Source organism: Lactuca virosa, chromosome 4 (genome assembly GCF_052849685.1).
Source record: "Lactuca virosa cultivar CGN04683 chromosome 4, Lactuca_virosa_CGN04683_v6, whole genome shotgun sequence".
NCBI lineage: Eukaryota > Viridiplantae > Streptophyta > Magnoliopsida > Asterales > Asteraceae > Lactuca > Lactuca virosa.
In genome coordinates this window covers 451,361,184-451,384,500 of record NC_136429.1, presented here as the reverse complement: position 1 = coordinate 451,384,500, position 23,317 = coordinate 451,361,184, and the positions used below count along the sequence as shown (strand labels likewise).

Sequence of the window (23,317 nt, the reverse complement as noted above, 5' to 3'; positions counted from 1 at the left end):
AACATAATTCATCTAATCATCCTGATTTTGAAGGAAGAAGTAAGTTTTGTTTCTCAAATATATATGCCGGTTTCAGCAAAAAAAAAAAAAAAAAAAAAAGTGGCGAATTGGTTTTACACCATAGATCAAGGCATGAACGAAGTTTATAGTTACGAACAAGATATATCAAATTAATAATACGCAAAACATACCAACACTCTCCACGTATTTGCAACTTAGATGACTTGGTAGATGAGTCCATTACGTCGATGGTGCCTTACGAGGGTAGGAGGGTGAAATCAGATAAGATAAACATCCTAATTAATTAAATGGTGGGAGAAGGCGAGATTGGCGGAATTTTGATTTTTGATAGGAGGATATTATATATGGTAGAAAAATCGTAGGGTAGATATGGGGAGAGAAATTAATTTGAGATTTCAAAAAGAAAAATTAAATCCCACAATTTAGTTTATGCTATCTATCTGAAAAGGGAAGTCCAGAATGATCGAGATTAGTAGGAATCTAGGATGATTATGGGATATATACATATCCTTCTTTTGATACACTTTCCTTACTTACATAGCTTAGGCTTACATTCAGATCCTATATATACGAACCTTTCAATGAAGATGGCATTATCTCTTACGTCGATATTCGGTATGGGTGTTCCTCCGCCGTCAGCCGCCATGAGGAATTTCCTAAAAATTCTTACTGTTATTCTTGTCTTCTTCTTCTTCATCTCAATTATCTTTACATTCCAAGGTCTCTCCCTCCTTCCTCTGTCTTCCTTCAAACAATCTTATGCTGCGAGTCACAACACCACTACCAAAGACTATTCAGCCGGGCTAACAAAGCTTCGGTCTCTTTACTTGTATTTTGCCCTCGTTTATCTGTGTTTTCTAGGTTGTTGGATCTTCGTATGCTTCAAGAACTATCCATCTTTTCACTGGATTCATTTACTAATGGGTATGTTGCTTATTATGAAGGGGCTTAACTTACTATGTGCATCCGAGGTCCAACATTCCATAAAGGTTACAGGTACTCCTCCGCATGGATGGAATGTCTTGCTTTACATATTTCCGGTTATCAGGACCATGCTTCTTTACACTGTGATCGCGATCTCTAAGGGGTGGTCTTTTCAAGTAATGCTCTTTTCAATGATTCTCATTCCACTCCAAGTTTTGTCTACGTTTGCTTTTCAAACGGCACTTCACGTTTTACTTGAGAACTCCTTTTCGGACTTGGGTATATGGATGGCAGACCACGTTTGTCAGGTCTTGCTAACTGGATTTGTGAGTCGCAAGACTTTAGAGATTGGTCAGGCAGTTAAGAGTTATTTGGCACACTTCATTCTATATTCGCTGTTCTATATAGTGCTTATTGTGTACTCCATCAATGTTTTTGTTTACGGAGTTGGGAACAGTGTAAATTGCAATTACTTATGGGCAATGGCAGCAGAAACAATCAGTCTTTTGTTCTATATCATAATGTTTTCCTTGTTCCGGCCATTTGAGAGAAACGAATATTTAGTTCGACTTAATCTTCAAGTACCCGTGGTGCCTGTCCGGGATTAGGAGTTTGAGTTTGAGCTTTTAACCGGTGATACCCATGAGTTTTCAACTTAATATTTTAGTAGTTTTTCTGGAACAGTATGATTCTGATGTAATTTTTTTTTTCTTCTGTTTTTGTCGCCAACTTTTTCTATGTCAAAATGTCTCGACTTGCATTCTTAATTATTTGATGTTGATTTTATAACTACATATTAAACTCTACCTAATGAATGTCTTGAAGGTTAATTATGCTTCATGCATGATAATTGTCCCACCATCTCTAATTAACAGCCCGTATTAAATAGATGACACCATATATAGCACCCAAAATTATTACAATTACACTTACAATTAATAAATAAACCTCAACTCTACACTTTATTTTCACACTACAATCTCTCTTTCTCTACAAAACCATTCCGCGTCTATTTTCTTTTTCCCAATTAACGGACCAAAATCCAAACACACCACCAACAAACTGTAACACAAACACCCCAATTACCCAAGCACACCTCGACAATACCCAAGAACACCTCGACAATTTCCAAATTATGAGTCACTTCACCACTAACTAAATCTATGGGATACCCACACAACCATTCCACTCCATATCATTTTTTTTTAATTCAAAAATACAAAAAAAAAAAAAAAAAAAAAAACAAAAAAAAAACATTGAATTTTTTTAACTAGCTTTTCATTAATTATAAAAATAAAAATACAATTTCAAACTATATTACTTAATTAACCTAGAATTAAAAAAAAAACATTACATTACTTAAATAACTATAATTAAAAAAAAAACAAACATAAGTAAAAAGAAAAAAAAAAAAAAAAAAAAAAAAAACTAATATTCGTTTATGTTGAGTTGGTACAAATGTTCCACGACATCTTCCTGAAAATTAAAACACGCTTCACTGTTATGAATTTCAATACACATACACAAAACCAATTTACACAATCAATTGCGGTCCTCTCAGATATCTTTAAGTACTCGTCCGATACATCAAATGTTATACCGTATCCCAGATACCTAAGCGCACCCGTACATTTTTATATACTAGAAAAACCCATTATTTCTCTAGCATCGGGTTTTTGTTTGAAAAAATCATAACAGACCTCTAAGACATTACTAATACGTAAAAATATAGCTTTATTTAGACGAAAAGGATGTTCGAACAAGTCATCATTGTAAAGACAATTATCGGCAGTGTATTCACGTAACAATAAGTCGTGTGTTGCTTGGCGATCACCATTGACGAGCGCTCTCGAGAACATTCGAACTTTCTTCATTGTGAACGGGCTGCACAATGTTCAAGAAGGTCAAGATAAATTATCCGTAATCATCCGAATCAAAAATTTTAAAGAAATCCATTTGTTTTTTGGTTTAGAGAATGAGAGTGTAAAATTGAATGAAAAGTGAGGGTTTTATTGTGATTATATAGGTATTGATTTTGTAAAAAAAAAAAAATTAAAATCTACAGAAATTAATTAGATTCTTGTTCCATGTCTGCATATATATACATGTCGGCTACTGCATTGCTGCAAAAGTCATCTATATATGCTGCATCCATTACTCCAGTCCCAATCCTTTCTATTCTTGGCACTTTTCTTTCTCCTTTCTATATGTGCATGTTACTTAATTGGTGCAAGTTACATGTAAATGGTGCTATTTCTGCATGCTACTTTCTTTTTCCCAAATACGTTTGCATGCCTTCACGAAGAAAAATATTTTAGACACTAAAATGTTTGATAAAGAAAATGGGAGTGTGAAAAAGTTGATCTACGTAGAGATATGCATAAACCTACTTTATACACGTATAACATAATTCTATCATAAGATGTGCAACGAGGGCAATTTTTATGGTTGTAATTATAAATAAAACATAATCCGTTTTTAAGAAATGTGGTTCTGTTTTCTTAAATATTCAGATACTAATTAATATGTTAATTGCTTGGATAATTTAATTTGTAAATTTCTTGATAGTTAATTAGTAGACAAAAATTATCATAGTATAATATAAATAAATATAAGTTTAGAAATCAAAATATATATTTTCTAGGATGTTAAAATATCCATAAATTTTGTTTGAAACATAGAACAATTAAACTACTCGAAATTCCGCCACTAATGATAACGACAACATGTTTGACAAAAACTAGCTGGTAATTAGCTAGTAGTTAGAAGTTTGAAAATGTAACTTTTATTTTTTATATTAAAATTTTGATAAAAATAGTTGGAAGCTTTTGAAACATATAAAATTACATAAAATAAAATTGTTTAAAAAGCCAAAATATTAATTAGGGTAAATATAAAAGCATGAAGCAGTAGCAATATCTCATCAACTTGGGCAAGCAAGAATACGTCTCCTTAGTTTGAGCAAGTTGAAAGCAGATCTTTACAGTTTGTTGAAGTAGTAGTTGCACCACATTTTTGACAATATAATTTGTGTATACCCGAAAACATAAACCATCATTTGTAGGAGTGTTTTGAAGGTTTGAAGTTTAATTAAGATTTTTAAGCATCTACATTATAACCTTTACAACTTTATAAATTTATTATGGCCAATTTCTTTTAAGGTTTCTCAACAGTATAAACTGTGTATATCCGACAACAGAAATCCATTATAGTTTGATCAAAATTTTACTTCATTCTAAAATACCATTAATGCTTGTAAAAAAATCCAAACCATTGTGACTATCTATTACCGGTTCAATATATTACCTTGATAAGATTATATCTTTTTCACTAAAGGCACCAAACTTTAACATTTTTTTTTATTTGAATACTATTATAATTATTGTATTTTTAATTATTTTTATAGAAAGTGTTGTTGAAATTATAAAAATTTGTCAAAGACAACAATATTTTGTTGGATTTTTTTGTATTTTTTTAACAATGGTTCATTTGTTTTCCAAATTTTATATCTTGGTAAACAAACAAATTGAAATAACTTAAAAACATCTTATGATTTCGCCTTTAAATAAATAAATAGGCTTAAAGCTAGCTATGTTACTCGTATTAGCAACTGTGTCATTTTCTAATCTTATTAGGTAATTAGATATTTAAATTTGGGCTTTTAGTGACTACAACCATCCAAAGAATTAATGGACCGGCGATGGTTTATGACATTAAGTTTTTGACGCCAACAACCACATACATTTGAAAAAGTAATACAATATGGAGATATTTACGATGACACGTTAACAATTTAATTTTGAGAATAAATTTTTTCACATTGTGTTTTTTTTTTTTTTCCTTATCTAAAATAATACGTAAATATGAAAAAGATTGAATCAGATTACATCAACAATTATTTTTGTTGGTTTAACATGCAGAAATTACTCCGAAAAAACTGATCATTAATACCAAATTACATCAAATTGTTCCACGAGAAAACTACTTGAAGATTAATAAACTACAAGAAAATTGAAAGTTTAAAACTACTTGAAGATTAATTCGACAACTTAATACTAGTACTTTAGTATGAATATCACTAAACAAGAGCTAGTGATCCTCCATTTATTGAAAGTTGAAGATTGATCATCAAATTCCTGATTCCACGCATCCAATTTTATTTTCATCACGATCGACAAGAAGGGTAAACTGTTTCTTGAACATGCTACAGATGATCATGTAGAAATTCAGACTGTTCAATTCAAACACCACATTAGCCTTCAACAGGTACTCCTCAGCATCAATGGCGTTTAATCCAATAGCACCATTCTTTCTCACAGGTTCCACAACAACGTTAACAAACAGCAAATAAAGCACAACAATCATATAGAAGTACCTAAATCCATTCAACCTTTCAAAATTCTTAGCGCTCATCCCACCAGTGCACATCGACACCATCGAACAAATAATGGGGTATATCATGAGACTACAAGTGATTAGATCTACCAGATTCATCCAGTCGTTAATGGAATCGCTAGAATCCCCAATCACTGTTTTAACTACATTTGCTAAAACCTGAAGAGGGATCAAAAACAGTAAAACGATTCTATCCACATTTTGCATAATCGGCTCCATGAAATAACAACCAGAAGCGATTAGCTGGATCACAATGGACAAACGGACAACTCGGATGAACTTAGAAATGTAGAAGAAGAGATCCGATCCATGAGTACCTGTAACGTTAACAGCTTCATAGATCAAGCTAAGTGCCTTCACTACAACCAATCCAGCCATTAGTAGATGAATCCGGCGAAAAGTTGGCTTGACCTTGAAGCAAACCGAGATCCAATACACTAGAAAGCACAGATAAACGATGGAAAAGGCGAAGTAAACAGATGAGAGCTGAGGGAAGCAGTTCCCGTTGAAGAATGAGTAGAGAGAGCACGTTTTATGGAAGGAGGAGTGAGCATAAGGGGAGGGAGCGGGAGCGAGGTTATCAGGCTGGGTCGCCGGAGACTGCATCTCCGCGGTGGTGGAAGTGGGTGGTGCAGAGATGATGAAGAAAAGGAGAAGAAGAGCAGTGAAAGGTGTTGCTAAAACCCTCATTTTGGTTTGCAGTGATCGGAAAATTGGATGAAATTTTTGTTCGTATTTTGTATGGAAAGGAATAGTTATATATAGTGTCAGGAAGATTCCAGACACTAGGTCACTAGGGCTGCGTTTTTGTACAGGAAGATTTTGTTGATTGGACAAATATCAAATTAAAATATATTTGTTACAACTTCTTTTCTTTTATTATTATATGAGGAGATAATAAATCGGAGATAGATTAGGAATTCATGATACTATTCTTTATGTCTTGTCCTTATTTGATCTCCAGTTTTATAATTGTATAATTAATATGGTGCCCTACACATATTTAGGTTTTACATATATTAGAGGTGCACAACTAGTCTAATGTTATTTATTGATTTATATGTAGGAGTGTGTTTGATTTTTTTTTTATATGAGTACGGTCTATATTAGCATCCTATTTAATTTAGACTAGATGTGATCATATTATATCATTTTTCATAAAATATATGATATAATTTGTAATATTTGTTAATAGGAGATTTAAAGTAGAATTAACCGATTATATACAGGAAATTTTTTTTCACACACTAATTTATCTATACAGATTTGCATACCAATATATCTATTAGGCTTTTTAATTACTTCATAAAACACTTTTGACTAATTTTTATTGGGGGCGTCTCTATATATATATATATATATATATATATATATATATATATATATATATATATATATATATATATATATATATATATATATATGACAACTTCTTTTTTTTGTTTTTATTTGAAATTGGGGCTGAATTATTGTTTGACCAAGAAAATGCAAATTGAGTGATATTTGGTTTTTCTAATTTGAGGTTTACTCCATAAAACCTATCTGCCCATTTTATTTTATTTTTTGTTGGTGTATGTTCATAATTTATCCACTTTTTAAATTATTTTTAAATTATTTTTTGACTAACTCATTGGAAGGAAGATCAATACTTAGACCAGCTGATGTTTTAGTATTTGAATGAGCTGGAGGAAAACATGCATGCATGGATCAAACTGGGTTTCCCTTCTTGTGGGTCTGGGGGGTGGGGTTTTCACTTTGGGGCAAGCTGCTTTAAAAGTTGCATCAAGCAAAGTGGCAAAACATGAGAAATCGTGCATGAAAAATCAACACACGTTTATGCCCTTTGCATTTGATACTTTCGGTTTCCTTGAGCCAGAAGCCGTGGAGCTACTCAATAGAGTCCAACGGGTCATGCATAGTAATGTTATGACTCCAATATCTATAGATATTGTTTTTAAAAGAATTAGTTTTGTCATCCAAAAAGGGGTTGCGGCACAACTTGTTGTTCGTTTATCCGATGCGTCTATGTAAAACTTTCTTCTTATGTTTTATAATATATATCAAAGTTTATTAAGAAAAAAAAAATTATTTTTCATTCTAAACTTAAGCTTAAAGTTAAAAAAAATTATAATTAATTATTATCTTTTATTATTATTATTATTATTATTATTATTATTATTATTATTATTATTATCATCTAAAAAAATTCAAATTTATTATTATTTTATGATATTTAATTAAAATGTTATTAACTTTATTATCATCTAATTTGTATTTCAAGCTTATTTTTCATAAGATAGATAAACAAAAATAATATATTTTTATAAAATAATAATTTATATATGCTTACAAAAGATATACATTTGTAACCAATTGTTCTCGATCATTTTTCTTAAATTAAAGTTAACCTCTTTTATTTCGTTGGTTGATGTTTTGGGCAATTCGGCAGTCACGTATTTAGCAACACTATTCCTTTCAGTTTTTTTATTTTATATAATTTTAAATATAATATAACAAAAACATGGTATATTTTGGTTTAAAATAGGTAGTATGTTGTTTCTCATGATTTCATATATTAACATTTATAATTTTTATATTAACTAATTATATGTACTAAATTTATAGGTCCAGAATGAATTTATTATGTTTACATAATATGTTGTTTTCGTTCTTTGAAATATTAGAATTTGGAATTTTTGTATTAATTAATACTAATATATATCACATACGTAAATTCTATTGAAAATAAGAAAAAAAAAACTTTGAAAAGGAAAGAAAAAAAATAACCTTCCACTGTTATAAGTTTCGGGGAAAGAAAAAAAATATCTTTAAGAAAAATGAAAACTCTTCACATGGTATAGATACACGTGGGATTTATTGGAAAATAGAGCATATAAATTTTTGGTGTTTGGGTTTTACAAGCTAAATTTAGGATAAAGTGTTATAGACGGTGTGTTACATAGTAACACCCATATTAATTATACAATTAATTTTTAAAATATTTTTATTGATTGAAATTGTATTGTTTTCCGAAAAAACAGATTATAAATAACTAATTATAGGTTGATTTTTTATAAAAGTTGAAGTGGGGTGTCTTATTAACAGCATCCTAACAATAATTTTTTATTGGAACAACTAATACAATATTAGGAAAAAAAACACTAAATGAAATTAGAGAGAGAGAGAGAGAGGATTACAAACATGAACTACATTCTAATTAACGTTAATAAAAAGAATTATTATTTTTTTCCTAATATTGTAATAGTCGTTCCAACAAAAAATTTATTGTTTTCTGATATCAACGTTAATAAAAAAATTTATTGTTTTGTGATATCAACGTTAATAAAAGAATTAATGTCCTGTTTGATAGTTGCTGACTGAAAAAGTGCTTACTGAAAAAGGTCTGTCCGAGTAAGAAATCATGGCTGAGTAAGAAACAATGTTGTTTGATTTTAAATCTGACTGAATGTGCTGACTAGATGTAAAATGACTATTTTACCTTGCTGCTTGATTGTACATCTGACACTTGATTTTAAACCGAACACATACGAAAAAAATGCAATAGCAGCAACAAAGGTCCAACATACATAATAGATACTTATCTATAATATATAGTAACAATATTGTTCTTCTTATTCACAAGATAAACAGTGCATCTCATTAATATAACGTAACGAATAAGGACATAAGAGTTCCTGATATATATACATATGTCTAAACAAATGCAAAAAGATGAATAATTTGACTTGATATAAGCATTAAAAAACAGTAAAACCAAGTGAGAATATGGATCAAGAAACACCTTAATTATTTATATCAAGTATCAGATTACATTGAAAAATTTACATGGGGAAAGAGAAAATATGATATACAAATAACTATGCTATAGATGTATAGAACAAAATGAAGCTTGCACCGTTATCCTTGAACGATGCTTGAAATTTCTTGGCAAGATTACCCTTGCGAATTCTGTACATAAAACCTCATTGAGAAATTTTCAGAATTCAGTGAAGAACAAGGTAACACCATATAAGCCTCAATATATAACAGTATCTTGTACACATATTAATAAACTCTAAATATTGGTTCATGCATTTTATCAAACATATAACATGCATCAGGAGCTCCAAAAGCTTAAAAGTTTTGTGACTTTAAGAATTTTCCAATTCCACATCAGTCATCTGTTATAGCACTACCAACAAACTTTTTTTATGATTATAATTTATAAACATGGATTTATAAAACAGAATATGAAATTGGACTTACCAGTAGGTTGCAATCGATCATCCCTTTCCCTTACCAGCAGGTTGAAATTGAACCTATCCTTTCTAACCTCCTTGAAATTGAGCACAAGTCTAAAAAAAAATATATGATGAAATTGAGCACATGGCTTAACTTTATTGAAAAATTTTCAGAATTTAACGAAGAACAAGGTACCTAATGAGTGATGAGAAGATGAACATAGCAGAAAAAATTGGAAAAAAAAAAAAAAACGTAAGTGAAAGAGGAGAAGATCAACGTACCTGATGAGTGATGAGAAGAGGGGTGTCGATTGGTGGGGGGCAGACTCAAATCGTCAGTCTCAAAGGATCTTGGTTGTCGCTGAAAGAGGAGGAGATGGTATCTTTTCGGAGGCACTGGAAATGAATTGTAGGGCAAGGGTAGATTAGGAAAAATTCTCAGTCAGCTATTGTTCTCAAGCTTTCTCGCTCAGATTTCTCTTATCCGGTCAGCCATCCAAAATCGGTTTAACAAACAATCTCAGTTGACCGAGTCAGCCAAATACGTCTGACCCGACTCGGTCAGGCGTATATCAAACAGCCCCTAAAGCAACCTGAGAGAGAGAGAGAGAGAAAGATGATTAGACCGGAGGGTATGAGTGGGGAGTTTCCCTCACTTTTTGTGGGTCACACCACTCTTTCCCTCACTTTCATTTCTCTCACCTAAACCCAAGGAATTGGTGGGAAGCTTCCCTCACTTTTTGTGGGTCACACCACTCTTTCCCTCACTTTCATTTCTCTCACCTAAACCCAAGGAATTGGTGGGAAGCTTCCCTCACTATTTTGTTTTTTATTTTTTAAATAAAATTAATTCTTTTTTATGATTTATAATTTTTAAATTAATAATAAACATAATATTTAATTAAAAATAAAAAGCATTTCATTAATTAAAATCAAAATTATATTAAACCTTATATTTAAATAAGTAGAAAATTAAAAAAAAACGCAAACAAAAAATCAAACTAACCACAACATAGAATCCTAATTTAATAAAAAAACAAAATACGTCACTCGGAATCATCGTCCTCGTCATCGACCTCATCGTCTTCATCATTCTCCCGAACGTCACTCTCGTCATCGGAATCTTCGCTCTCGACGAACATATCAGAATCCTCGTCTGATTCGTCAAACAAATCATCGTGAGAAAACTCTATCGGTGGCTGAATACAAGCCCTATAAATGTGTTCCACCAAATCAGCACGAAAGGCGTGATGAATGCCGCGATTGTGTACTTCTCTTCTATTCGCCCTATACTCTTGTGTACCAACGGCTACTCCTTCGACATTTGGCAAAATTTCATTTTCGTTGTACCGACATATCGCTCTTCCTTCGTCTTCAAGAATCATATTATGTAATATGATACATGCATACATTACGTGCTGTAACCTTTTCACTTCATATGGCCTTGCCCCGACTGCTAGTACTTGACAACGTCTCTTAAGTACACCAAATGTTCGCTCCACATCATTCTACACCAAATGTTCGCTCCACATCCTTCCTAGCTGACTCTTTCGCCTCTTTAAACTTTTTCCTTTTTGGGTCGTTAGGACATGTAAACGATTTCACAAAAACAGACAAGGGAGGATATATACCGTCAGTAAGATAGTATCCATGCTTATATGCTACCCCATTTGCTTGAAAAGGTACATCGTGCTACTTTCCAAGGTAGATATCGTTGAATACCGGCGACTGGTCTAGCACATTGATGTCATTGTTTGCACCAGCTGGACCAAAGAATGCATGCCATATCCAAAGATTATGTGATGCGATGGCCTCTAGAACGATCATCGGCTCTTTGTGGTCGCCTCTCATGTACTGACCACACCATGCGTTGGGGCATAATGACCAACTCCAATGCATGCAATCGATACTACCAAGCATTCCAGGGAATCCATGTTTGCCTTCATGCACCGTGTACAATTGGTGGACATCATTCATAGTTGGTTTGCGCAAATATCGTTGCCCATAAATCAAGCAGATCACTTTGCAGATCTTGTACACACACTCCCGCACGGTACGCTCTGACATCCTAAAAGACTCGTCCCATTTGTCTGCGCCCATGCCGTATGCTAACTGACGAATTGCAGCCGTGCATTTTTGAATTGGAGAGAAACCTTTTATCCGTCTCGCATCCATTTTCCATTGGAAATATGGAAAGCGGCCTTCCAAATCGCCAACAATACGCAAGAATAATTCATTCCTCATCCGGAACCGACGTCGAAACTTTACAGCGTAGATGGCGTCATATGCAAAGTAATCTTGTATAAGACGATAGTGTCCATCTTCGCGATTTCTACGCAACCGCGACTTTCTTGGTTTAGATCGTGCACGTGATGTTTCACCTACTCGGTTTTGAAAGTATGCAACCGTTTTCACCATGACGGAACCGATAAACTTAGTCTCCTCTAGAGCCGTCGAATCGGATGACGAAGATGATGACATTTTGATTAATATTTTTAGAGAGAATTATAAGGTATAGGTTAAAAAAATGGTTGGATGGTATGGTACTTATAGTTTAATAAAAGGAATATATATATATATATATATATATATATATATATATATATATATATATATATATATATTAACGGCTATATAGCCGTTTGAATAAAAAAAAAAGAATAAAAATAACGGACGAATCAAATGAGGAGTGAGAACGCGGCATCCCCACCCCCACCCTCCTTCCCATGCTTCGTTTCCCGCACCGACGGTGCGGTGTTCCCGCATGCGGGAATCTTCCCCCAGCTTTCCCCGCATACCATACCGTCCGGCCTTACAAACATGAACTACATTCTAATTAACAAGAGATTTGAACACCATTCTATCCAATTAAAGTGTTTGTCTTTTTTCTTCAGGCTATTAATTCAAAGAAAAAATAACATGTGGATGTCTTTCACAAAGATCAATGAGATTGGTTGGGTTTTGAGACTTCAATAGCACCAAATACTCCGGATGAAAATCAAATTGAATTGCATTCACGACTTCTCCCTTCGCCCTAAGAGTTGTTATTGGTATTTCTTGTTCCAATAATTACTTCACTAAAGGATGACGGGGCAACACATAAGGAAGGACACTAACACGTGATCTAGCTCCATATTTCCAAAGTTAATTAATATACAACTTAGAAATAAATGATTGTTGTTTCTGTCCCCGACCCACATAAGTTGCCTTAGACATCTAAGACAATGCCTTAGGTATTTTTTTTCACGTGTTCTAACTCCTGTTGGATTAATCGGTTTGAATATCCATAAAATGAGTTTTTAGTTTCAAGGGCATTTTAGGAAAGTTACATATTTAAATTTTATTTTATTGTATTAGAGTTTTAGTAAGATTTTATTTCAATTAGTATATATAGTTGTTATAGTTTGGTTTTTTAATAAAGTTAGAACTCCACGTTTTGTTGAAACCTTTGGAATCAAGTAATTACTCTTTTCTTTCTTTTTTCTTTTAGCTGTTATTTTCTTTCTTTTGCTTCTTGTTGGGCAATCTTTGCAACACAAGAAAATTGTATCTTGTTTGTTATCTACACTCGATCGGTATCAGAGCCTAGGGCTCGTGAAGGCATAGGGCGTCTGGTTTAAGTGTCAATTTCAAGAAAACTGTAGCATTTCGCTACGGGGCAGACGTAACGGGAACCATGTTTGGTTTAAGGGGGTGTGGATTGTTTTTTAGCACGATTTGAAGCATCTCAACAACAACCCCAGTTTTCATGATCGAGCTTGTTCTAAGGTAAAAAGAGACTAACCGCGGGCGCAAAATAAACGGACGGGAAGACGTCAAAGTGCGTGGCTTTGATTCGGTTCGTTTTGCAGGTGACGGAAGACGATAAAGGTGGTCGTAACCTTGTCTTGTTTTTCGGTGGAAGAGTACTCTCGGAACAAGCTTGATTAAAGAGGTCGGGGTTGTCAAAAGAATAATATGTCGTTGGTTAAAGAAGGAGGTTCGATGACGTATCAAGTTTCGGTTTTGACTCCAACGAATTATCCGGTGTGGGGAATCAAAGGCAAGTTAATTATGTATGCACACGACATATGTGAGATGGATGAAGCGAGGGCATTCGGTGGAAGAATCTCTCGGAATATGATGGATTAACAAAGGTATGGCTATCAAGATAAGAAATGAATGGACAAACAACACGGTGTGAGCATTATGACGGTGGAAGCTCAAATCGGATGGCTTTGGATCTGACCGGGGAGAGGTTGTAAATCTGGGAAAAGTCGAGGTGGTATTGAACGTGCCCAACGAGATGCCATGGTACATGTTATGTGTGTTGTGAACAATCAAAAAGGATTAAGAGAAGACTTTGGACGTGACCAAGGTAGAGATCGGGTGTTCAGGAAAAGTCGGGATGGTTCGGGAAGATGGTGCTTCAGCACCGTTGTGAACGAGTGGTATGACTAAACCGATTAAGGGGGTGATTGTTGGATTAATCGGTTTGAATATCCATAAAATGAGTTTTAGTTTCAAGGGCATGTTAGGAAAGTTACATATTTAAGTTTTATTTTATTGTTTTAGAGTTTGAGTAGGATTTTATTTCAATTAGTATGTATAGTTGTAATCTTTTGTTTTTTTAATCAAGTTAGAACTCCACGTTTTTGTTGAAACCCTTGGAATCTTGTAATTACTCTTTTCTTCTTTTTTTTTTCTTTTAGCCGCTGTTTTCTTTCTTTTGCTTCTTGTTGGGCAATCTTTGCAACACAAGAAAATTATACCTTGTTTATTATCTATAGCTCCAAGGTATGTCGATGTGTTATAAGAAGGTAGCTATAAATATTTTTTTTCTAATAGAAGGCATCATGAATTTACTAGTGTTGTCAAGGAGCCATGTCTATTTTTGACATAACATATGAAAGTAAAATTTTGATATAGACCCACCAGATTCAATTTGGTTATCGTCGGTTCTTCCATGCTGAATATATGTAACATTCGCTTTTCAGGACAAGAGTATTAGGATATTTTGGGGGAAAATAAAATTTTGAGGAAATAAATTTAGATAAATTATATTTTTGATTTCGGGTTTTAATTTTTATTATAAAGAAAATTAAAATTAAAGTGGAGATATTAAGTTAGAGGAACCAAAATCATCAATTTATGAAAGTTAATATTTGGCTATGTTGACCCTATTGCCATGTAGGACTTGAAATTATAAAAATGACGGGGAAGGATTATTTACCTAAATATAAGACTTATGGTAACATCTTTATTCAGACGATGGTCAATATGAGAAAATAAGAACTTAACAGGTTTAATGGGTAAATGGACCAAATATAAGAAGTTAACTCTCTTTTTCGCTCTTCATTGGAACCCAACAACATTTTTAGAGATAAAGGACGTGAAAGTGGTGATATATAGGGTTGGATGTGTTAAATCTTGGCTACGGTCAAACAAGTGTTGGAGCTTGAATCTTTCGTTAATGTCTTCTAGGGTTAAAATCTATAACGATTCAAAATATCAAAAAAAAAAATCTTTTTTGAAATATAAAAACAACTGAAAACCATTTTCAATAAAGATAATAAGTACCAATTGTTAAACATCATAAAACTGAATCAGTAAAATGTATGAGAGTACGCGAAAGTCTCAAAATTTAGTCAAAAGCCAGATGTATATACTGTCAAGCCGAGCCATTTCCCTTATCACTGGAACAACGTGAAAATCATTAAAGTTGAGAGAGTAAACACAAAGCTTGGTGAGTAATCTAATATACCATGTATCACATTTCATATATATAATTGATACATACAAGGGCTCATAGTCAACACCTTAGTGAGACTACATGCTCCTAACCCTTATCCTAGTATGACATGTTAGACTTCCAATCAGCTTATAGTTAATATTTTAGTAGACCTATAGACACAAATCCATCACCCTAGTATGATCTGTTAGATTTCCAATTATCCTCCTAATGGGCCAAAAGGTTTACAACCAACTTCCCTTAAGACCCACCACATACAACAAAAAAAGACCAACCAATCTAATCACACAGTCATACCCGTAAAGTACCCAAACAACCTACCATATTGGACATATAATGTCACATACAGTATAGTCTGAACACCCACCTAATAGGAAAAGATGAAAATAACACACTCGAGTCCTCGAAGGAATCTGCTACACGAACCACCTAAATCATCATTACTGCAACCTAATGACCAAAACATAATTATAGGTCAATCCTTAGAGCAAACCATTTAATCCAACAAAGTTTAACCAAAGGTTAAATTGGTAAAAAAGTAAATGGTCAACAGTCAAACTCTTAGTCAACGATTAAAACCCCTACACGACACGTGCCATCACTTGGACGTGTCGCGTACACTAATAGGAAAAGCTGAAAATAACACACTCGAGTCCTCGAAGGAATCTGCTAATCATTATTGCAACCCAATAACCAAAACATGATTATAGGCGAATCCTTAGAGCAAACCATTTAATCCAACAAAGTTTAACCAAAAGTTAAATTGCTAATAAAGTAAATGGTCAACAGTCAAACTCTTAATCAACAATTAAACCCCTACACGACACGTGCCATCACTTGGACGTGTCACGTACACTAACCAAAAAAATAGTCGAGATTTCACCACGATACGCTCTGCGTGCAAGGAACTAGTACTAGCCATGTAGCATTTTTCATCTCAGCCTTTTATTAAGTGTTTAATCATTTAAGACATAAGCTTATGCTTTCTAAAACCTTTCCAAATATGATCTTAATGGATACAATTTCTAATTTTATCCACTAAAAAGCCTCTATCTTTCCATAACCTAACCCTTGATCCAAAATGAGTCTTAATATGTAACAAGCTTCTTACTTGGTTCAAAGGGACACAAACATACATTTGTATCACCTCAAAAGGTCCAGAAAACAAATCTAATCAATCTTTGGACCTGGAATTTTCCAGACTCCAAAAAAAGAAGACCAACATGGACCAAATAATGCTAAAAACTTAGATCTAGGAACATATAACCATAAAACTTACAAATTGATCACTTACAAAGGTTCATAGAAAGGTGAGAAGTTTGTAACTTCAATAGGCATTACTTGTAACAACCGATTATTTTGGGTCAATAAAAGTCAAACAAGTTAAACCAAAGGCAAGCAAGTCAAACATAAGTCATATAATTAAATAGTTAAAAAATTAAATCATGAAAACTTTATTGATTAAAGAGTTTTCGCTTTTGGAATCAAAAACCCACAAAAAACCGAAATCCCTTTTATGGAACAATAAGGACCGAAATCCCCCAAGCCTAGACCGAAAACACCTAGACCGAGAACCCCTACCCGAGAACCCTCCCATGACCGAGAACCACCCCACCGAGAACTCCTTTGGACCGAAGACCTTGATCTCGGTTGGAGCCTTAGACCGAAATCTCTCAGTTATCCGATGGCACTCCTTCCCATGTGATAAAGTACACACTTCAAGGCAAACATCACTTCACTTTACCCTCTTTTCCCCTATTTAAATAACGACCAAAGACTCTTCAAACCTCTTTCACAGTTAAACAAAATTCACCTCATATTCTCTCTAATATCAAGTGCCTCCTATCAAGAACAAGCCCAATCATTTCAAAGGTTTATTGCTCAAGATATTTCTTAAGGATTTTGGTGAGTGTTTCTTATATAATCTAGTGTTTACCAACACTCTCTTGATAGATCCTCTCATTTACCCACACTATTATGTGTTTAAAACTATTAGGATTACGACTACCTTCAATCGTTCTAACTTAAAGACATCGTCGTCACTTCGTTATCAAACCGCAACCGCGCATAAGGTGAGTTCATACCCCTACATTTTTCAAGACTTTTTCTATGTTTTAGGGGGGAAATACAAGTAACACACAAGAAAATTTATGTTTAAACGCAAACATTCAAATACGTTTAATTACTATTTTTACGAAAAGTGATAAATACGTGAAACGGCTTTACTACCAACCTCGTATACATTTACATACAAAGTTTTTGATAAAAACACAAAGATATGAAAAACGAGTACAAATACACTACACTATTCTTATTATATATATATATATATATATATATATATATATATATATATATATATATATATATATATATATATATATATATATATTGAGTACGAATCATCTACTACATTAAACTATATAAATATAGTTTGCGAAACCTTACCACCTTTGTAACCCGTTGAGCAAATGGTGTAATTATATAAAGTGCATATATAATTGTTTTTACGTTATTTTATATATTATCCTGGAAAAAGGGGATAATTACATATACAAATGGTTTTCATTACAAAAACACGTACACTCGTTGAATAAATTTTTCAGACATTGTCTTCATCGTACCTAACTGATGTATACACGAAAGTCCTGTTTTATAACCAGAATCTTCCGTACGAGAGCGTGATACTTGTGTATAGATCTATACGGGACTAATGATCTCACACCCTGACTGTTAGCTACAGTCAGACCGACAGGTTATAGGTGACAAATGTCATAAACAGTTCGACGACTGAAGAACTTCGCGGCAGACAATTCATTTTTAGCACGGTTATGAAAACTCACATGGGAAAACGACTATACGTATATTTTACACGAAAACACATTTCTTCGAACGGTTTTATACATGAATAAAACTACATATTACTATTTTTACGTATGGAAAACACTGGTACATTTCGGTCTTGGATCATTAAAGACTACAACTCATTTCTATGAAAATATTGGATTTTCTAGAATAAACACCATCATTTTACAAGTAAACGGTTTACATCTCATTTATTATAAAATATTGGAATTTATGGAAACAAACACGATTACTTTATACAGAAATGCTTACAATTATTCATACAAACTCTTATTAACCCACCAACTTAATTTTTGACACTTTTTCAAACAACTTGTATTCTCAGGGAATCACTAAAACAGGTAACTATCAGCTTTTGAGGATGAGACGCTAAGATGTCAAACAAATTTTTTGTCATCATATTGTAATTGACTTTTGAAACATGTAACACTTACAATGATGTAACTTTTTCAATTATATATATGATGGTTGTGTTTGCTTTGATCATTTATATCCAATTGTTATGATAATGTACATGAAAGTCATCCATCCCCGGACGTTTCCGTCATCCTGGTTTAGGGGTGTGACATTACTTCCTTGCATTTAATACACCTTCTTCTTCTTCTTTTTCTTCTTCTTCTTCTTCTTCAAAATCTACTCAAAATCATCAAGAACTGTAAAACACACCAAGGGGATGCTAGGATTTCTTTCTCTGAAAGATGGATAATGCAAATAGGGAAAATTCTAGAAGTTAGAGCCTTTAAATAGGACCTAAAACAAGACGCTTAGGGTTTTGAGTTTATCGTAGTCACGTGTCACGTACCTCATTAATTGAAGCGCCGTGTCCACATGGTACTCACACGTCGCGTGCATGGCATGAACATGTTGTGTAAATCCCATTCTCTTTATCTTAAAATAATAATTGACATATCCCTAAACAAGTGTTACAAAATCACTTTTCATCTTATTCACTCTATCACCTAGAGTTTATGGATTTTTCACAATTTTTATATTTTTGTTATGTTATGTTGTTAGATTAATAGTTTAGATTATGATCTATCATTAGAACATGAATTTATTAGCATTTCACTAGTGAGTTGGTGGTTTGAAATTTTGAGCTTCTATGAGCCTATTAACCATAGATTCATGGATTCATGAATTGATCTTTGCAAATGTGAATATGATGGGCCATTTATATTAGAATTGTGATTTGGAACCTATTTCTAAGAGATTAAGTTCAAAATCACATGGCTAACTTGAATTATTACAACATTGGTGATTTTAAACTCTCATATAAGCTTTAATATATAATCAAACAATCTAAACCATCAATTAGATCATATATGACAGTTTAGATTCATCAATAGTGTTTAGATAATATATGGAAGTTAATAAGAAGGCTCTTAACGATTATTGGAAAATAAGTTGTTACTTAAGGTGTCAAGTTACATTTGAGTTTGCTATTTTGTGAAATGAAGTACAATGCTTAAGATCTTCCAAATTGAATATTTAATCCTTTTAGGTGATCGTGTTTTGATGTTATTATGTAGAGTTTAAGTAAGTCGTATATAGTCATCCTAAAGGCATTAAGTCACTTAAATCATTAAGTGATGAGTGAGTTAAGATACAATTTGGTGATTAGAAATGAAGTAGATTGGTTTAAGTCAAATTAAAAGAGCTAATCGACATTTTAACTTTTTTGCTAAAAATGGTTTCAACACACTTTGCAAGGCCTGTAAAATTATCCAGTCAGCCCTTAGAAAAATTTGCATGACATTACAAATAATAATTTATTATTGTTCATATTGCTAAAAACGAAGGAATTCACTTACTGAGTTTCCAAATTCCACGACCTACAAATTTAATTGTCATAGCTTACAAAATTATATGGGATTTTCCGTTGCAAACTTTTATGTGAAAAATGATTTTTAAAAGCATAAAGGATTTTCAAAATGGGCTATGATATTTAGGATTAATGCCACATTACCCCCCTTTCGAACATGTGTATAATCATACGACATAATTTATCACTGCAACTTCTACATACATATTTTCAACAGTATAAACCGTATATATCAGACAACACAAACCATGCTTTCTAGGTTTGAATTTTATTTAAGCTTTTTTAAGCACTTGCATTGTTACCTTTAAGAGAAATTAAATACCCTCCTATATTTTATTCTTACTTATCTTTCTATCATATCAAATGTTCATAATGTTCATATGTGTCACATTTAATGAAATTAATAATATTTTATTTTACTTGTCACAATTTATTGTGAGTAGAAGGATAGTACAAATATAATGTAAAAAGATTTTTTAATTTCTCTACCTTTAAAACTTTTTTTAATGTACCCTGTCCATTTTCTTTCTAAAATAAAATGAAATTTTATTACATTGAAATGTATTTTAAAAGTTAGTGACTATATGTATAAAAAATTACCGAGTACCGACCAAAACTGACAAAAAAAAAACATATAAAAGCTAATATATAAGCTAATATATAAAGTTTGACGAAAATTAGGTATAAGCACCATTATTTTATTTTCATCCAAAAATACTGCACATTTTTTTGTAAAAAGTTAAAAATTAAAAATTCCAACACAAACATCATGACCATCTATTACTTTTTTGCAGATGGTATTCTTTTCACAAAAGCCATAAAAATTCGACATTAAACACTCTAATAACTTTTTGTACTTCTTATTATTTTGTTAAAGGTGATGTTTTTGTTATAAAAAATATTGAAATTTTTAAAAATTGCCAAAGGCGGTATTTTGTTGGAATTTTTTTTTTAAATTTTGTATTTTAAAAATGGTTTATTTGTTCTTCAAATTTCGTAGCCCTATAAACAAACAAATTCAAACTAATGATATACATCATATGTTTTCACTCTTAAATAAACAATAGACATAAAACTAGCTAAATTACTTGCATTAACAAATACACCATTTTCTAGTCTTATATAGACATAAAACTAACTAAATTACTTGCATCAACAACTACACCACTTTCTAGTCTTATCGGGTAATTAAATTTGAGATTTTTGTGATAACAACCATCGATAGAATAATAAAGAGACAATATTGTTGATAGTATGTAACATTGAGCTTTTGACGCCAACAAGTCAACAATCACATAAATTTGAAAAAGTAATCCGATATGAAGATTTTATGAGATGATCCTCTTACCACGACGTCTAACATATTAGTTTTCGAAAATAAATCAGATTGTGATTTCTTCTTTTTCTAATTTTAACAAAAAAAAATGCAAAATATATAAGAAATACAGAAAAGATTGCATCCAAGGAGCGAATTTAATGATTTTTTCTAACAAACAAATATTGTTTTTAATACAAAGTAAAAAAAAAAATACAAATGAGCTGAAAGAAAATGTTAAAGTTTAGTAATTGGAAAAGACATCAACTTTTGTTATGGCGACCAATCGAAACTATATAGTGACTTCTTCGTACAAAATGTTAAGTTTTATTTATTTATTTATTTTGTCTCAAATCTATCAATAGTAAATATTAATTATAACATCATTTAGAGTTTAATATCCCAGCAAATTCATCTAAAATGGACAAAATCGTCATATTTTTAACATTTACAATAAAACAACTAATGATCATTTTCAGAAAGAAATTTTTGAAATTTCAGAAAAGTAATACAAAAATACATCCAAAATACGTTTTAAAAATACACATTTTTAGATTTCATTTACATATACCATTAATTTATTTATCTTTTCACATATACTTACCAGATATGTTTGATTTTAGTGCATGAATAATAATTATCAAGATATTCGGCTTATGATTACATGCAGAATACGATAAATCAAATCCCCATATCAACACCAACAAAAATAGTTAACAGATCAAACACAAAGTTTAACCTGAAATTACTCCAAAACAGCTATTAAATCCAAATTACATCAAATTGTTCAAGAAAAAAACTACTTGAAGATTAACTCAACAACTTATAATACTCTAGTATGAATCGCTAAACAAGAATTGATCCTCCATTGAATGTTGATGATGATCATATCCCTCTTTCTACGCATCCATCTCTGCTACCTATTCATGATGATCGACAAGAAAAAGCAAATTGTTTCCTGAACATGGTACAGATGATCATGTAGAAAGTCAGACTGTTGATTTCAATCACCAGATTAGACTCTATCAGGTACTTGTGAGCATCAATGGCGTTTAATCCAATATGACCAGTCTTTCTATCATTTCCCACGATAACACTCAAAAACATCAAGTAAACGCAACAATTGTACAGAAGTACCTAAATTGAGTTAACTTTTCAAAATTCTTATCCCTCATCCCATCAGTGTGTGTATACACCATCGAACAAGTCATGGGGAACATAACAACAACACAAGCAATTAAATCTATCAGCATTAACATATCGTTCAAATTCATCCAGTCAAGAACAGAATTGTTAGCATCCCCAATCATTATTCTAACTACATTTGTTAAAACCTGAAGAGGGATCAAAAACAGTAAAACGATTCTATCCACATTTTGCATAATCGGCTCCATGAAATTCCAACCAGAAGCGATTAATTGGATTACAATAGACAAACGGACAACACTGATGAGCTTAGAAATGTAGAAGAAGAGACCTGATTCATGAGTATCTGTAACGTTCACAGCAGCATAGATCAAGTTAAGTGCCTTCACTAGTATCAATCCAGCCATCAGTAGATGAATCCTGCGAAAAGTTGGCTTGACCTTGAAGCAAACCAAAATCCAGTGTACGAGAAAGGATAGATAAACGATGGAAAATTCAAAGTAAACAGATGAGAGCTGAGGGTCGCATTTCCGGCCGAGAACACGTTTTGTTGAAGGAGGAGTGAACATAAGGGGAGGGAGCGAGGTCATCGGACTGGATCGTCGGAGATTCCAGCTCCGCGGTGGTGGAAGTGGGTGGTGCAGAGATGATGAAGACAAAGAGAAGAACAGTAGTGAAAGGTGTTGCTAATTGGATGAAATTTCTGTTAGTTTTTTTGTTTATGGAACCGAATTCTTATATACCTGTCAGAAGATTCGAGACACTACCGATTCAATTCGTTTTTTTACAGGGGCTTTTTGGTAATTTTAGAAATATCAACTATTTGATGTCTTGATATGGTTTTGTTAATTAGAACT

General features: G+C 32.5%; 4 protein-coding genes across 4 annotated transcripts; 1 reads left to right on the top strand and 3 right to left on the bottom strand.

Moving 5' to 3' along the window:
- The first annotated feature begins 608 nt into the window (after nt 1-608).
- LOC145106739 (protein CANDIDATE G-PROTEIN COUPLED RECEPTOR 7-like) lies at nt 609-1,553 on the top strand. The gene has a single exon (XM_079043672.1). It carries the CDS (start codon nt 609-611, stop codon nt 1,551-1,553), a length of 945 nt encoding a protein of 314 aa, XP_078899798.1.
- Nucleotides 1,554-5,073: 3,520 nt separating this feature from the next.
- Nucleotides 5,074-6,030, bottom strand: LOC145106738 (protein CANDIDATE G-PROTEIN COUPLED RECEPTOR 7-like). Its single transcript, XM_079043671.1, has one exon. It carries the CDS (start codon nt 6,028-6,030, stop codon nt 5,074-5,076), a length of 957 nt encoding a protein of 318 aa, XP_078899797.1.
- Nucleotides 6,031-11,273: 5,243 nt separating this feature from the next.
- Nucleotides 11,274-12,062, bottom strand: LOC145106737 (uncharacterized). Its single transcript, XM_079043670.1, has one exon. The coding sequence runs from the start codon at nt 12,060-12,062 to the stop codon at nt 11,274-11,276; it is 789 nt and encodes a 262-aa protein (XP_078899796.1).
- A 9,933-nt stretch (nt 12,063-21,995) lies between these two features.
- LOC145106736 (protein CANDIDATE G-PROTEIN COUPLED RECEPTOR 7-like) lies at nt 21,996-23,050 on the bottom strand. Its single transcript, XM_079043669.1, has 3 exons — nt 22,452-23,050; nt 22,326-22,389; nt 21,996-22,073 (listed from the first exon to the last, which is right to left on the bottom strand). Exons 1-3 carry the CDS (start codon nt 23,048-23,050, stop codon nt 21,996-21,998), a joined length of 741 nt encoding a protein of 246 aa, XP_078899795.1.
- Between the last annotated feature and the right edge of the window lie 267 nt (nt 23,051-23,317).

Coding starts and splice junctions, on each gene's coding strand:
- LOC145106739 (XM_079043672.1), top strand. CDS start 609: ATGGCATTATCTCTTACGTCGATATTCGGTATGGGTGTTCCTCCGCCG.
- LOC145106738 (XM_079043671.1), bottom strand. CDS start 6,030: ATGAGGGTTTTAGCAACACCTTTCACTGCTCTTCTTCTCCTTTTCTTC.
- LOC145106737 (XM_079043670.1), bottom strand. CDS start 12,062: ATGTCATCATCTTCGTCATCCGATTCGACGGCTCTAGAGGAGACTAAG.
- LOC145106736 (XM_079043669.1), bottom strand. CDS start 23,050: ATGACCTCGCTCCCTCCCCTTATGTTCACTCCTCCTTCAACAAAACGT. Junction 22,390..22,451: donor GAAAAGTTAACTCAATTTAG/GTACTTCTGTAC, acceptor GGGAAATGATAG/AAAGACTGGTCATATTGGAT. Junction 22,074..22,325: donor ACCTGATAGAGTCTAATCTG/GTGATTGAAATC, acceptor TGGATTTAATAG/CTGTTTTGGAGTAATTTCAG.